Source organism: Aptenodytes forsteri, unplaced genomic scaffold (genome assembly GCF_000699145.1).
Source record: "Aptenodytes forsteri isolate BGI_AS27 unplaced genomic scaffold, ASM69914v1 Scaffold10, whole genome shotgun sequence".
Taxonomy (NCBI): domain Eukaryota; kingdom Metazoa; phylum Chordata; class Aves; order Sphenisciformes; family Spheniscidae; genus Aptenodytes; species Aptenodytes forsteri.
In genome coordinates, this window is record NW_008794117.1 from 4274132 (window position 1) to 4291893 (window position 17762).

Genomic DNA, 17762 nt, shown 5'->3' on the forward strand with positions numbered 1-17762 from the left:
CAGTTAGATATCTTGGAGGATATAGATGTCAATTTTTAAAACACTCGTGGAAAATGGGTAATGCACAGTTCAGTAATTACAAGACTAAGGGGTTCAAAACTATACCTCTATCTTCCACAAGTTTTCTCACACCAGACCATAAATTGTAATAAGTAAGCGCAGATTTAATTTGCATGTTGAGCTTTGTCATCCAGCAAGCAGGTCATTTATTAGAAAGGGAGTCTAGGGGAGGCCTGAGTTCCAAGGCTGGCCCTCAGGACAGTATTTTAAGAGTCAGTAGATAAAATACAGAGAGCTGTTCAGTGAGTAGATCAGAGTCCTCCTCTTTCCCTCTGCTCTCTCCCAGTGAGCCTCAAAAACGTCTCTTCACAGGGCCAGAATGTTTTAGATTCAACAGTAAGGTCAGTCTCTTCCCCCGGGGAACAGCACTGAGAACATAAGACAGACTTCATGATTCTTCTGACATTAAGTTGAAGTGTTTAATTTTAGGTTACATCCCGTACTAGATTTGTCTAATCAACGTTTTTATTTTATTTTTTTAAACCAAAGTTGTGGCCTGGGGCAACTCCACTGCCTTTTGGGAACCATAATAAACCTAATGATAAACTATCACATCACGCCTCTTCAAAAGCAATACCTTCAATATCAACAGGCACATCAAAACATACATAAAGACTGTTTATAAACACATTATATAGCTGCAAAGGAGAAACTTATTGCCACCCACTCCCACTACATCTTTTGCTTATCATTCCCAACCCAGTAACACTGAAGAAGTCTTTGACAGCATCATTTAACTGCCTTTCTTACTTAATACCTCACTAATTCAGAAAACATAAAATTTAACTGCAAATTCACTCCAATAAATATGGCAAAATTATTTGTATTTTTTTTCAAAGATATACAGATACACAGGGTAGGTTGAATTGTCTTCAAGATCTAAGAAACTTTATTTATGACATATGAGTTGTGGGTTTAAATTTTCCCAGTGCTAGTTAGAAACATAATTAGCCGAGAGATGCATTTGATTCAGAAACTTCTTAGCTTCGTCTTAACTAATAAACGCTGTTGCAAAACTAAATTTAATTTTGGGATATGTCAGGGTTCTATCAAAGCTGTAACTATTTCCCAACTTTCATTCATTTCAAATCTCCTGGTTGGAAAGGCCCTGTATTGAAAATGTTTGGCTTCTGGAGAATAAAAAATACGGGAGGCATGGTGTAAATTATTGAGTGTTATATCAGAAATATTTCTTTTGAGCATCTAGAGACATACAGACTCTCATTCTAGAAATGAATTGTGCACTGTCTCCATAATCACAGGATTGAAATAATGGGTTCAAAATTAATTAATCTGCTCCCGCTACCTGACAACAGAGAATCATCACTTCCAACACTTCTCATTATTAATATTCTATCAGAAATGTTAACAGCACTTCAAAGAGCCACCTTCCCTTACTCAAAGATGCAGTATTAGGGGAAAATTTAATCCTGTTGTAAGCAGGGGAGTTGCACCAACACTGAATTATCTTCAGTGTCTGTCTAGTAGGGGATACTACATACATTCCAGTCTGCAAACATAAGAATTGGCTCTATGTCTGCCTAGACCCAAATACAGAACATAGATTTCCTAAATAGTTTACAAAGTACCAAAATGAGAGCTTTATAGTAAGATACTGTAACGGCCAATGCTGAAACGCTATGCGGTATATATTTTGTCACTTAAATGTACTTTGTCAGTATGTGATGAGGTGAATTTAAGTGCCTAACTTAACATATATAAAACCTATTTTTTTATATATATACAAAAGCTTTGCAAATAGAATGAGTCTTGATCTGGTAGAAAAACAAAATTTGAAATGTGCTGAACTGAAATGTATAACTTGAATTTTTGTCAAAAACAAAAACACTGTTTGTAGGCAGGAAAGAGTGTGTACCAACAAAACAGCTGTTTCTCATTTTTGCAAAAATAATGATCTTTTATGCCCAGCGCAAAACCATGAAAACTCTTTTTTTTCCACAAAGGGTGAATTTTCCTAAAATTTCACTGTGATATGCTACTACATATTTATTAACAGAAGTGAAGACACCTTTCTCTATATAAAATTCACAAATCACAAGAAGAATAGAAAATATGACTCCTAAGGGAAAATTGATACAGTAGCTGTCTTGAAAAATAATAAATTAGGCTTATTGTATACCCAATTATTTTTTTAAAGAAAACAAAGACCCTGAGTTTTGCCATTAACAATCCACCATGCTTAATTTTTATTCCCCTCCCTTATAACACATTGTGATACCTACCACGTAGCATTCCTGTTCACTGAAACAAAACCACTACAGTAGGACTGGAACTTGGAGACTGACTTAACTATTCTCAGTTAAACATGGCCTCTGCCAGAAATACAACATATTAGCAAAGTGATTACTAGAAGTTTACATTCTGATTTTCCTGGATAAACAAAATTATTCAATTCCCAGGACTGCAAACATTTAAATGATTCCCCTGCTGAAAATCAATGTTTACATTTCCTAAAATACTAGAGCATATTAGCTTCCTGCATGCAATTTTCTCACCCTGAGATCTAGACAGCATACAGGAATATACCATCTTTTTTTTTAATACTGCTTGTAAAAGAAGTCTCATACTGCTAGAAGATTTAGCAGGATTGCTTTAATTATGTATTTTTGCTTTCTTTGACTGACACTCGCATTTGTTAGCTGCTCCTTCCTGCTTTTGTATCCCCATTATTCCCATTTAACTGTGAAATATCTCAATAGATAAGTGCTTTTTCAAGTGACTGAAGTTAGCACTTACCTGCTGGATACCATACGTCCAGCCTTGCCTTATACGGTCCCTTGCCCACACGTTGTGAGCATTCTCTGCTAGTTTATCCACCATAGCTTCTTGAGAGGGAGTCAGTTTGATAAAACTCAGATCCATGGGAGCAGGCTTATATCCACTCAACAACTGGTAGCTGTCAAAAAACACAGAACTTGCAGTTACTTTTCAGTAAGAAAATTAATAGAAACTGCAAAGGAAAGAAGTGACATGTATGCAATGTATCTATATAAATAATCTGTCTTTGAACATAAAGAATAATAATGCACTGACATTTGATTTTGTTTCAAGCTAGTTGCATCTTGATGGGATGAAGTAACTGGTAATGAAAGCTACACAAAATGGTCTGAACTAAAAATGTTTTTAAAGTATTTTAGTGCTTTTGCATATTTAAAGTAGTAGATTAAGATGTTGCTTATCTAAATACTTATATGAACACTATTATTATTACCTCTGAGCACTTCACAATACTTATTTCATTCTATCTACCTCCTACTGAAGCAAGGAAATATATTCTTCCTATTACACACAGGGATGTGAGAGAGAGCAGGTCAAATGGCTTACCCAAGATCATGTATGAAGTCCATCTAATAAAAGTTTGTCTTTATATTATTTTCATACCTTAACTGTCCTTCAAATCATAGGAGCAAATGGTTAAAATTTAAACATGACTTCAGAACAGAGACAGCTTCCTCACTATTTTTAGCGCTCCTGAGAATGAAGTGTTGTTTACTTTTATGAAGTTGTTCCAATTGAATTAATTATAGTCATCTCCCGCTTTACTTATGACCAAACCTTCTTTAATAAAGGATGTAATGCATATGGTGATGGATGCAGTACATCAGGACTTACGAAATTTACAATGAAAACCCATGACACTATGCAGTATCACCATGGTGGTGGATGTTGCCCCCCCTTACCTCAGCTGATGAGGGAACGTGCAGGGGACAGGGAGCAGGAAGAGCAAAGCAGGGGGCAGACAGACAGGGGCTGTACTGGGTGCCTGTGCCCAGGTGCTAGTGGGGGGGGCTGCAGGGCAGCCTCTGTGAGGAGAGGCGGGGAAAAAAATCTGTGAGGAGAGGCGGGGACTGCCCCATGCCAGGCGCCAGGCGCTCCGGAAGGGAGCCCCCACATGGTGCTGCCTCTGGGAAAACATTTTTAAGAAAGGGCAAAACGCTGCACAGGCAGAGAGGAGTGAGGAAAAAAGTGAAAAACAGCCTTGCAGAAGCCAAGGCCGAGGGTGGGGGACGGTGGGCAGAGGCGCTCCAGACGCTAGAGCTGGTGCTTCCCTGTGGCCCCAGGAGAGACCAGGCCGGAGCCGGTGGACGTGCCCTGAATATCCCCGAGTATTTCCCCTCGAGCATACTGACAAAACAGAGAGCTATTCTGGTCATAACAAAAGGGGTCTGTGGAAAATAAACAACAACATTCTCTCACTGAAATTACACATGCTGGGGTGTTTAAAGAGTGGCTAGTTTAAATAATTGTCTAATTATTTTCTAACCAACTCTGGCATTTTCTTGTATTTTCTTCATTTGGACTGACAGAGAGAAATACAGAAAAAGAAACAGTATTTATCTCCATTTATATTCTAAAATATTCAAATACTTTACAAATTTTAATTAATTCTCTTCTGTGACAACTATTCTAAAACCCATTTAAATAAATTACTGGTTGAAAACAATAATTGAAAACAAGCAAGTATTTAAGGGGGATTATAATCTATAAACATGATGTTGGACCGTCCTTCAAAATTACCACATTTAAAAAAAAAAAGTTTAAGTCTAAAAACAACAATTCAAGAGCGTCAATCCAAAATCAACCATTCATATAGCTACCAATTGGCAAATTTCTATTACGGAATTAAGCAAGCAGTTGGCAGGTGTGCTGCTATCTCCCACGTGCTAGCTAACTGCCCTCACGGTTACAGCTCCTCAGGTAGCTGTGAAGTCACTTCAGTGAGATGAGTAAAACCAGTCAGTAATGGAAATAGTGAATGATACAAAATTAACATGTTTGTCAGGCTGGCAATTACTGCATTCTTTCCTGTAACACTCCCCTGCACAAGTGGTACGTTGTGCATAGAAAAGCTACGATAGCCACAGCTATTTCAATATAAGAGCAGGGTCAAAGAACCAGGGGTCTCAAAGGATGCTCATGATTTTGTCACAGAGGATGTGTATACCTTATTTCAGGATGCATATGAATACTCGTCAAGGATAAGTATCAATAGATGCTAAGGAAAATAACAAAAGCATATTGTGTGTACAAATTCATGTTGGAGAATTGTCTTTAGCTGCAGACTGATGTTACTAGTTGAAACAGGTAGCTAAAATCCCAGCTCCTGCCTGGTTGTCTGCTCATCAGTATCTTACTGGTTTTATCTCGCTCAGTATCTCTGCTGGCCTGATATTAACAATTTTTTTTTAAGAAGTAGGTAAAGTAATAATAAAAGGAATAATTTTCAAGCTGAAAATTTAACTGCTTCAACAGCACATTATCACTACCATATTGATCTGCCACTGATTTATAACAAGCATTATGGAATTTTTATTTGTGCCACCACCTAAAGTTACAGAAAAAGTGGTAGATATGTTTTCAAGTGATCTTAGTCTATACTCTGCTCTCTTGATTAAAGATTTTCATCAGTTTACCTGAGTTGTTTTACAAGAAAAAATTAAACGTAATGAAATTTAAAAAAAAAAAAACTTTTTTCTTTTCATTCTGACAATTCTTTTTTCCTTTCCCATTTCATTTAGACTTTTTTTTTTAAAAACGTAATGAATTTAAAAAAAAAAAAACTTTTTTCTTTTCATTCTGACAATTCTTTTTTCCTTTCCCATTTCATTTAGACTTTTTTTTTTAAACCCATGGAAACACTAAATATTTAGAATTTGTTAAAATACAGACTTTGAATATTTCAGGGAGGTGTTTTAAAATAAAAAGTTATTGATGGATGCTTTATTCAAAAACCTAAAGTAAAGTTATACCAGGAAAAAACTTCCTAATAGAATTTCCATCAGCAAAAGTTGTGTTTGCAATACACTTCAGCGAGTTGTTCAAAATGGTCCAAAAAAGCTCTTTTGTGGAGTGATGCTGTATTAGAAAAGGCAAAATTCTGGCACAACTGTCAGTTAAAAGTGTGATTTTCCCCGACTTGTAACCAGTGTGGCTGTGATGCCAAAATTCAGTAGGACTGGCACAATATAAACTTGTTCCTAGCATTTTACAATCTTCATTCTTACAACAGGATGGCAGCAACGATAAAGCAAAGGGTTAAGAAGACAGACAAGAATATACAAAGTAAGGTTGAAAAATTAGGAAGTAGAACAGATGAGCTAATTACATTCAAGTGATGTCTGTTGCTTTTGTTTTTCATAACAGCATAAAGTTTTTGTGTCAGGCAGATACGAGAACTTAATAAATTATCATGGGAAAATTGACAAAGTGTTGGGATAACGTATTTGTATCATCTACAGGAACAGAAATAACTAGCAAACACAGGAAGTGACATCTCTTCTCCCATCAAAAATTTAGCTTTTCACACACTACCTCCTGTAACTTTTGGTTTTGGTTTTGGTTTTTTGTTATGGTTAAGTCTAGTCTAACTGTGAAAGAGCAACCCTTCTTCTCTCCAAGTCTGTATCCCACAAAAAATGTGCACAACTGTATCTACATCATGAAATCTTTGCTCCATTTTTGCTCAACAAACATCTGATGCTATTGAGAATGTAGCCACAAATTTTTTTTCTTTCCTTTTTACTCATTTTTTCTATCCATTGTATGTGAGGTATCAAAATTCTGACTTGGTACATATGGTGGGACCTCAGGTTTCCAGAGTTATGACTGACAATGACATTAAAAAGACTCAGCATTATCACTCTTCTTAAATTAGGAAGAATAATTTCTTCAGACTTGAGATTTAGCTGCAGTTTTTCAAAAACATCAAATCTAATTCACTTGAACAATCTTGCAAATGCATATACCTTTCTGCCCAGGAAATTCAGAACAAAAATACAGAAGGCCCTAGGTATCTCTTCTTTTTAGTCTTATATGCAGTTATTTTGGGATACCAAAACTGAAGAACAGTTTTGGGGAATTTAAACTAATCCCTTGCTTTTATTCTCATTCATTCTTGTGAAGCAACCACGTCAGGGATTCTGAAGCTGTGATATTAACGGTACGTAAATCAGTGCAGTATGGTATATATTGGAGACTTGAGGGTCCAGGTTCTTATAGCTACCTTGTAGTAAAGTATTACCCAGAAGCCTGCAGGAACCTTGCCAGAACAGGGCATGTGCTTTTGGCTCACAAAAGGAAAAAGGAAGGCATGCCTTAGTTAAACACGGGCTTGGGGTTATTAAACTGGCCTTAGGGACACAGTGTATGGAATATGAAGGTATGGGACACTGAAAGGCTACTGTGAATAATGGAGATAGGCAATAGCAGAGGAACATCTAGCACTTAACCATTGCTCTTAGTCGTAACCAAGAAAACTAAATTACTAATTTAAATTCAGGAATAACGGAACACATGGAAGTTCTCTCATACCAAAACTGTGACCTTTACCTTTCTGGTTTTATACACTATTATAATCCTCCTTTATCCCACTGAATTTTATACCAATCTAGACAAACTTATAAACCATGGGCTCAAATGTATGTTGGGCCGGAGGGCTGTCATATGCTTATCACCAAGTACAGTTCCATTACTTTCAACTGTGTTAAAGTTCCCAAATTCTTCATTCCCAAACTGGGGGGCACACTGGTGCTAAGGAAGAAGCCAGGGCACCTTGGCTGGGTCATGAGAGCTGGTTTCAGAGCTGTGGTAGTGGAGGCCACTATACCACACCAGCCTGAGCCCAGCCCTACCAATGCTGTTGCCAGTCAGTCACTCAGGAAAAAGTCAGGCGGCTATACCAGTTCTCTCCACTTCAAGTCACTAGATGGCCATTCTAGGACCTTCAAAAGGGTTACCTTTAAATATTTGCAGCACAGCAAAATATATTGACAAGTTTGCTGTAAAAATTCTTTATCAAGTTTCTGCAGTACACTCCGTATGTAAAAGAACTATGCAACAACGAATGCCAGACATTTCAGTGAATCACGGAAAACCTAAACTTTGTCTACACATCAGACTATAAACATCTGAAAAAAAAGGTGTGGGTGAAGGTGTGTGTAAATTTCTGAAAATTCACATGCATACATGCACACCCAAGTATCAATAACACTAGCAATGTGAATATCAAATTGTTAAAATACGGTTCGCTTAACTCACACTGCCTAACAAAAAGATGCATTTGAATTTCAACTTACTTCTTTGGAAGTTTCATTTTTTTCACTTTTTCTTCAGCATGTTCATCAGCAATTCCAACATGGCAGCCTAATGCCAGCAGGGTTCTAGGACACAGAAATCAGAGATAAATTACTGCCAATGTTTCTATATTCAGAGTTGCTGCTGGGTATATAAATGGCACTACACAACAAATGAGACCTATGGGAATGACGACAATATAATATGGAAAGATCAACACCAGCCCTTTTTTATATGTAATAAGCTTTCTGATAGTGTTAAGAAAATGCCACAAGATGTTCCTAAAAATTTTAGTAAAAATATGAGTGGACTACTTCAAAATGGAACTATCATACAGTCTATTTCATCTATATGAGGCATCAGTTGAAAGATTCCCTGCCCTTGAAATATATATTTCTGCTTTATATACTTATTCATACCGCTTATATACTCATTCATACTGCTTTATATCAAAATCTTTTTATGTTATGTTATTTACTTCAAAGCTGATGTAAGGAGAAAAGGCAGGAAATGTCACTTGTTATCCTTAGAATATGTCTTCTTTACAAAGAGAGGCTGTTACTCAGAGATTTTAATTGGATCTGGATTTTGTTAGGACATGCTACTGAAGAGAGGACTGACAGCAGAATGAATGATAAGCATTAGGCCAAAACTGCCGTCTTAATGCTCAGTATGGATGTTGCACGTTAATCCACTTCAGAGAAAAGGATTCGAGCTAGACGGGGTGTGTCATGTACCACAGGGCTTCTACCACAGAGCCACTGACCCAGGCAGCCCATTCTGGCCTGACTCTGCAAGATGCAGCTCCTTTCAGAAAAAACAAACACTCTCTACATAACCTTACAACAGGGTCGATAGTATTAATCGGGTTTCTGATTACTTCAGACCTCTTCCTGTCCTTACAGTCACACTATCCAGCAGTATAAATCTGAAGTCTCATTCATCTTCAGGATTTGATCATCAATTATTTGTTCCTGCACTTACATTCAATACTGGGTTATCAAGTCTTATCTAGTTTCTTTAGCCTAGGTGTGTTACTAAAATATTGACATCGAAATGAAAAGAAACCCTGGACAAAAGTCAGAGACCACTTTGGAGTCAGATCAGTTGTTTCTCAAAATCTGAGGGTGACACACATACCTTTGATTGAAACTGATTACGCAGAAAAAATTACAAGTGTAAACCTTGGACTCCATTCCCAATTTTCCCAACATGGAAGAAAGCTGGGAAAAAAGGTTTTTATTTGTTCTTGTCTCTAGTTAAAACAATATTTTCTAGTCTTGCTTTAACTATATTTACTGCTCTTGCACTGACTGGGGGGAAAAAGAGCATAAAAATTGCTCTAGCAGTATTTCTCCTGGCAGATGAGTCATATGTTTCAAGGAGATTCTTACAGCATATTTTTAGTGCTAGCTACATGAAGTAAATCCTACTGTTATGGTCTGTGAACCCTGATTTAAAAGTAGATGGTAAAATCAGATATGAGGAAATAAACATGCAGTGGCCACTTCCTGCAAAACACACGATCTGCTAAGAATACTCCATGCAGCTAAATTTCAATTGGCATAAATCATACCTGATTCCTGTGCAGCTATCACAAGCATAAGTAAGAGGACATATCTAACAGTGGAAAGCAGTACAGAGGAGCTAACACCTGCTAACCCTAATTTTCTTGTAATGTAAGACAGGAATTTGAACCCTACATTATCTCCACCCAGATACAGCAAATACAAATCAGAGAGTCACAGCAGGATTAAAAGGCAACTGGGGACCAAGAGTTAGATTTTAATTATACTTCCATTTACTTTTCAGGCAGACTCATCCATACTGGTAGAACCTGAAAGACCCCTAAAGCACTTCAAAGCTAAACACGAAAAACAGAAGTGGCTGAATGCAGCCCTTAGCATAACATTGATACATGCAATTATCACACACAACTGAGTAAATAGGTAGAAACGGGAAAGCCAGTCACAAAATAGTAAGCATCAAACAAAAAAATACAAGCTCAAACTACAAAATATAGATATGAATGTGCAGAAACAGTATGAGCGAGCATATTTTAATCCCATGACATTTTCAGAGGTAACTCATTCCTGAATCTTGACATTTCATATAGTGTATCATTTTTATAGTTCATTAAAGTATTCAATCATACTGAAAAATATACAGAGATCTCAATATATTGAAAAAAATGTTGTGTCAGATAATATGACTCAGAACTTCCTTGCTTTCTGCCTCTCTCATCTAGTAGAGCTGGCAGCAAATCTGGCAACAAACTAACAAAAAAAACAATTACAGTAAGAGTTATTCTTGATGCCTTGCAACTACTTCAAGGATGCAGTATGCAGTTTGATGCAAATTGTAAAGAATATAGCATATAGATGACTAGAGGAAGTTTTAAAAGAACATTTTATTTCCCTCTTCCCCATTCTCCCCCGTTGAAGTTGACTGCTAGTAGACTAGAAACATGTAGTAAAGAACTAGTCAAAGTAGCTTACAATTCAAGTCATCACAGTATGGATCACATAGAATGGATTAGTGCACTAATTTTTCCACCTTTGCAAGTTTGCAGAGATGAACTGAGACACTCATATTCTAGTCTCTGAACAATAGATGTCTAGGTGATAAATACAACATGATATTGTAAAATTAGAACTGCATACTTCAGAAAACAAGGACTAATACAAGAATTAAATGAAGACTGAGCTCAGTAAGCATACAAATTTTGAAATCCATAGAAAGACTGAATGCTTTATGGTTTTGATACTATCCGTTTAATGAAAAGGCTCTCTCTAGAGTAAGTAATAAAATTACTAAAATAAAAGTAATCCATAATTTATATGTTTATAAAACCAAATTATTTTTTGTTTTGTCAGGGTTAGATTTAGAAAAACATTGGGTCCTGAACCAGTAATCATGTAAGGATTACTAAAATTTGTTTAATATTTATTGAAACATTAGGAGTGTGCATTTAATTCTGAGAGCTTGATTTTTATGATGCCCGAGTCATATTATCTAGACTACTCTAGCAAAAGATCCAACTGCAGGGAAAGTTAATGACATCATCTTTTGTAGTTTCATAAAATGGAAAGGAAGAAGCTATTCTGGATTTTTAGCACATTGTTGTGTTGACAGGGGTCTCAAAAGCTTTCCTTGTAATTCTAATATCTAGCTGAAGACAAATATGAACTTATTTTCTTGCTCCAATGGAGTTCCATTTATCCCTGAATGCTTTATCTCTAAATAATGCCAAAATATCTCTCCAGAAACTGTTTAACACTTAGGTCATAAATATGTTTTTCATCAAGTAATTTACTTACTGTGGGAATAGTGGATCAGTAAATAGCACAGAGAAGCTGACCAGAGAAGGACACTACGAGAAATTCTAGGAGTGTTCTACCTAGCTTTCTACTATGAGGACATAAAGTCTTTACATTATGAGTGTAAATACTATATTGCACTATCAGTTTACATGGCAAATTTAATAATATAGTACAAATATTCCCAGAAAAGTAATATCACATGCAGATGGTCAACCTTTGTTAACGCTCTTATTGGACAAAGCAACTGTATTTTAACAAGAAAAAAAAATGAATAGATTTCAACAGATTGCAAATAGGAGTGACTGGAGAACCACATATACCACTGGGCATTTATCAGTTTGAGAAACATTTTAACATGTTGGCTACACACAATGCTTCATATGGAAGAAATTACTTACACTAATAGATTTTCAGTGCATTCGCAGCAAAGTAAGAACTCACACCTGCTTGACTGACAAAGCTGAGATGAGGAATTGTATCTTTGTGAGCCAGATAACTCGATTACTTGAACAGACCCATTAACATCCCACTGAAATTTTCTACCATTCCAACTGGAGAGCTTCCACGACATTCACACATCTAACCGCTTATCCACAAAAGGAGGGAATGCCTACTACTGTTTTGTGGCAATATGCACAGCTGACACAGAAATAGCAGCAAGGCGTCCTGAAGCAGAGCTCATCATTAGTCACGTCCAAAAAATAACTATCGATTGTCAAAGTGTACTTTATCAATAAAGAAAATTAAAAGCAATTAAACTAAATTGAATTAAACCAAATAAGAAGTGAAGAGGGTTTTTTTCAAAGCTTGGATCTATTTCTTTCCTCCAAACTAGATGAAAACTGCCTGAGTTGCCATTTCATAATCGGCGTTACCACAATAATTCTAAAATTCCAAAGGTGTTAAAAAGAAGACTATCAAAGCCAGTTTCAATGCCAAAAACATCATTCATTAATGTATCTCACTCCCTCATTTTCATATTATTACCCCCACTTCCACATCAAATTGTATTTCACATGTCAAATTATAATTCTGGAAACTGCAACTTCTTAGGAAACTCTCACTTTAAGCTTCAAAAGTTCTAGCAACTTACTTCAGTGTTTCAAGTGACATTTGCAAGTTATAATTTCTTTCCTGCTCCGGCAATTTTGAGAACTCCACTAAGCATGGGTGTTGTCTTTTGTTGTCATCTCTAACCTGTAAAGACAGTAAAGAAATAAGTTTAATGTGTCTTAAAAACTAGAAGAAATTTAAAAACAGTCCAAAACACAAAGTACTTAAAGCTGATCCTGTCAGAATTACTCAAACTGAACACATCAAAACAGAAAGTATTCTGTATTCTCAGAGCAAGATCATTCTGTTCAAGTAAGGCAGAATTTGCATTTGCAAATAAACTTCAGATTTGCAGATCTCAAGTTGTATAAATGCTAATTTGTACATTTCATTATACAGATGTTCACAACAAATATGCAAAGTTCAATAGTGCAATCTATGTTATGTTTTGACATACAGCCTTTAAAATAACAACTCATCTTCAGCACCATGTTTGAAAAATTATGCATCCAGTTTGTATAAATATGTTGATATGAATAGTACTGAAGTCCTTACCCTACGAAAGTAATGATATAAAGGATAAATCTACCCTATTTCTTAAAGCAGAAAATGTTTGTTTCTTATTTATGTCCAGTAGTATACAAGCAGAATGCAACTGTTCAGCAGTCACAAATGATTGGAACATTAATTTACTTTTACTGTAGTGACAGCAGTCATGAAGACTATAATTTACAAAATCCTACATTTTATAAACTTCAAAATTTGATCAAAAACATTTTTAACCTACACTACTTCTATACAGTTTTAGTCTAATACTGGCCATAACCAGGAAGGGCAACCTGAGAGGCTGGGATAACTGAGCATTCTACTGCTCTCAGCTTTGCATCTTTATTGTGCTAGAGCTCAGTCAACAAAATCTACGAGGATTATGTCTTGCTAGAAGGCTTGATAAAAAACATTAGTTTGCAAATATTAACTAAAATATCCCAATGAAAGTCTTAACATTTGCTCAGCTGAGACTACATCTTTACCCATCTATTAAAACACTTTTGTGTCCGTCTTTCATGGACCATAAGCTCACCACTTACATTAATCTTTAAAGCTGCAAAGTGAAAGTTATTGAAAAATACCATTATTGACAACTTTTGATCAATCGGATAATTCTGCTGGAAAATGGAATGTTAACAGTTGAAGTTAAGAAGCCTAATTGTTATACTTTTTCCAAATTGATCTTCACGCATTTGGTGAATATAGGATGGCTTGTTAATTGTTTTAGCCAAAAAAAGACCAAGGCAGGGATTCTCAGTGAAGTAGTACCACTGAACTGGGTATAATCTGTTCTCAACAGCTTGATCGGTTGTTCATATACAGAATCAGATTTGATGTTTAAAAAGGATAAGAAAGTCAGTAGCATATAAACTGGCATGAAATTTCTGACTTTCAGAAAAATAATCTATCACACTTAAACTGATTGCACTGCGTATTGCATCAAATAAAAGAGCTTTTCTTTGGATATTTTAACGTAAATGTCTTAAAATGAAAAAGCTCTAGCATCATGGCAATAAATCCATATGCAAAATCTAAGATTACACTTAAATTAAATCATAATACTGGGATGTAAACATTGTGTGTTAGAGCAGGGGAAGGAAAAACAGTCATCTGCAAACCATAACCTATTTATAAATTTTCTTGAATTTCAAGTACATGAGTACCCACAGAGTGAATATGAACATGGATCACTGAGAGCTGAAATTTATTTTTTATTTATCATCTTCTGTCTTTGCCAGTTCTGTGTTCTCCTATAACAATAACTAAACTGTAAATAAACGAGATTGAGTAGTAGTGTAATCTCATGAAAAAAAATCTCACATTTCTGTATAACATTTCTGAGTAACATATTGTACATGAGTACCCACAGAGTGAATATGAACATGGATCACTGAGAGCTGAAATTTATTTTTTATTTATCATCTTCTGTCTTTGCCAGTTCTGTGTTCTCCTATAACAATAACTAAACTGTAAATAAACGAGATTGAGTAGTAGTGTAATCTCATGAAAAAAAATCTCACATTTCTGTATAACATTTCTGAGTAACATATTGTTGCATTTTGATCTAAGCACATAATAATTATCAAATTGAACAGCAGTAATTTGTTTATGTTTTTGATTGAAAAATATTTACAATCTCCAGGGGACATTTATCTTCATTTGATGGGATTAATGTTCTTTGGACAGGCAATACAAGCAATTCAACTGTCAAGCTACTTGATCAAAATCATTAGCAGCTAAAATGAGAAACATCTTTTAGCAGACACTGAAAATGTTTATTTGCAGATTTCTTTCTAAGACCTATGGTAATCTGCATTAATAAAGGTTCAGTACAGTCTCCAATAAGAAGGACTAGTTTAGATCTGTGTACAGCTAATTTACATCTTGGACATCCGGTGCTTTCCTCAGAATTCCAATGTTAATTGAATTTCCCCTAATGGCACTCTTTTCACTCTACAGCTACAATGTATAATACTTCTATTATATATTTAACATATTTTGTAGGTTGCCTACCCCCCCCTTTTTTTTTTCTGAGCACACTATAAAAATCTACTGCCTTGCAGTAGATTGATACCTATCAATTCTTAATTACTGCCTTGCTAGATTGATACCTATCAATTCTTAATTTTTGTGGCTGCTTTTAAATGTACACCGAAGGTTAATAGAAACAAAGATATGCAGATGCATTTGATGATTTCAAGTTGGACACCTAAATACCGCTCATATTCAGACTTATAACAGAGCCAGTTAACAGAAGTCCTTAATTTTGCTACATTAGCTTGTTATTTTACTTTGTTGCATGTATAAAATGCAGTAGTAATATTGCATTACAATACTGGGTACCACTTTGGTGATACTACACACAGATCTGATGAAACAGGTATGTAGGAGGGAATATAAAATGCAATCTACAGCAGATTTTTTGAATAATCTGGAGAGACATTTAAATCTGCAGATTCTCTGTCTTTTAGCCTTTAAACTTTTTGACTTGGTGAAAAAACATTTTTCCAGAAAAGCTAGCTACTATATATAATGCATCTTGCTTTGAATTAAAAAGACCAAATCTAACTAAGATACACTCATGTGTGTGTGTCTAAATCATCTAATTTCTGTTTCATGCCTTCATGTATTCAGTAACTGCAGTGCATCAATTCAAATACCTAGAATAGGCAACAGTGGCTTAAACTGATTAAATCATCTGTGAGAAACCAATATGATAAAGGAGTCATTCTCCAGAAGATGATCAGCATATACTTTGCCACATTCCCAAAGTGAGCACATCCAACCATAGAACACTAAAGCTAGAGAGAGAAAGCTGAATAACTTGAAAGATTTAGCACTGGGTTTCATTCTGAATATAACTACAACATTTATCGCTGCTTAACTTGATACTTACTTACTATATATTATTTAAATTAAAATAGTGTTCAACTGTACAATTAGATTCTCAATGGTAAGTAATGGTACACTAAACTTTCCTGCAGATTGCTTCACAGCTGGTATGATTATACCACAATTAAAATGTTTCGACACATTAATTTAACTGGGGTTTTGTGTTTGATTTGGAAAGCAACAACAACAACAAAAAATACAATCTAGTGATCTTCTCTGTTAATCAAATCTTTTTAAGTGCTGCTGTATGCTACACCAAATATAATACCTATGCCCAGTTACATCAAATCTGTAATCTGATGTCCTCAGAAGACCAAAATATTTTTATTAACAAAAATAGAAAACATGTATGTTTCTATACGTGCATACATGTTTTTATATTTACATCTAGTATCTACTGTATGTTTCTATACACTCTTCACAGCAATAGCTCTTCATAAACACCACCACTTGGGATCCAAATAACTAGCTTGTATAATTTTTTTATGATTGATTTGACAAAAAACATCTAATCAACAAAATAGACTGCATTTGTATCAAAGCCAGAAGTCACGTATTTTTTTCACGTCATACTCCATGAAAAGTAGGAAAAAGATAAGAAAATAGCTATGTGGAGGACCTAATACAGACATGAGCCTGAAGAAGTGGAGAGAAGAAAGGAGGCAAAGTAGATTTAATGGCATTTCCTATAAGCAATACTTATTTTTCATGAAAAATAAGTTTGGGGTTTCTGAAAGAGTTATGTCAGTCAGTACTTGTGAAGAGAACCAAGAATAACCTTTTATTGGCTTACTCCACCAGGCAACTAAACTTCTTGCCCCAAGAACAAACAGAAGGTGAAAAACCCACTATGTGCTTTCTGTGCTAGCAGTTAGACTGGCTGAAAATTTCAGCACCAAACAGCCTTAATACTAGAATTTTGGTTCAGAAATATACAAGCACTGTTGGTTTCCAGCTGCTTCTGGTGGAAAGGGTCTAAAACCTTACCAATTTAGGAAGGATGGAAAAAAATGCCGTCCCATTAGCACATTGAAACCAATGTGCTGAATAATACTACGTAATTAACAGAAAATTAAGTTGGAAGGTACATACTGGTCCATACTGCCAGCCAAGTTCAATCTTATTCATAACCCATAGTTCATGGATGTTCTCTGCTAATTTTTCTCTAATCCTTTCCAGGTGGGGAGGCAAAACAATCTAAAGAGAGAAGAGAGAAAAAGGCTGTTACAAGTAAGTTGCTTGACAGTGTCACCCAAACTTTCATAACAGATAAACTTCGTACAAACCAGATCTCTCAACTAAACCTAAATTATCATGCAGTTCTTACTGACTAAAGCGAGTGAGAATTCTTAGATCAACAGAAATACTTTAACCTATGCTCTTACAAGTTCCAGAGTTTGACCAGCAAGTGACAACGGTTTTAAATCCAACACCTCCAAACAGCACAGAATACATTCCTGGCAGCTGGCTAGAAACTACTCAAACCAATACTATTTCTCAGCTTAAAAAATGCTAAAAATCTCAACAACCAAGGTAATGTTGTGAAAAACACTTCAGATAAATATAAACATTTGAGAACTGAACCCCATTTAAAAAAAAAAAAAAAAAGAAAGAAAAGAATTAGATGATGATGACAGGTGACAAGTGAAATCAGGACAGCACATCACTCTACCTCCAAAATTTGAAATCAGGTCTGCTTTACCTCAAAAACCAGAGACCTCAAATACACAGTTATCGTGGTTTAACCCCAGCTGGCAACTAAGCCCCACACAGCCACTCGCTCACTCCTCC

The 17762-nt window shown here is 35.6% G+C and overlaps 1 protein-coding gene across 1 annotated transcript in view; it reads right to left on the reverse strand.

Annotated features, from left to right (window-relative positions):
- The window catches only part of RYR2 (ryanodine receptor 2), a gene marked incomplete at its 5' end in the record, with an annotated part of 258073 nt that overhangs the window by 187614 nt on the left and 52697 nt on the right, over positions 1-17762 (reverse strand). The window contains 4 exons of the mRNA XM_019471222.1: positions 2818-2977; positions 8157-8240; positions 12571-12674; positions 17064-17168. Coding sequence (XP_019326767.1) covers positions 2818-2977; positions 8157-8240; positions 12571-12674; positions 17064-17168 — 453 coding nt within the window. The remainder of the gene's footprint in view (positions 1-2817; positions 2978-8156; positions 8241-12570; positions 12675-17063; positions 17169-17762) is intronic.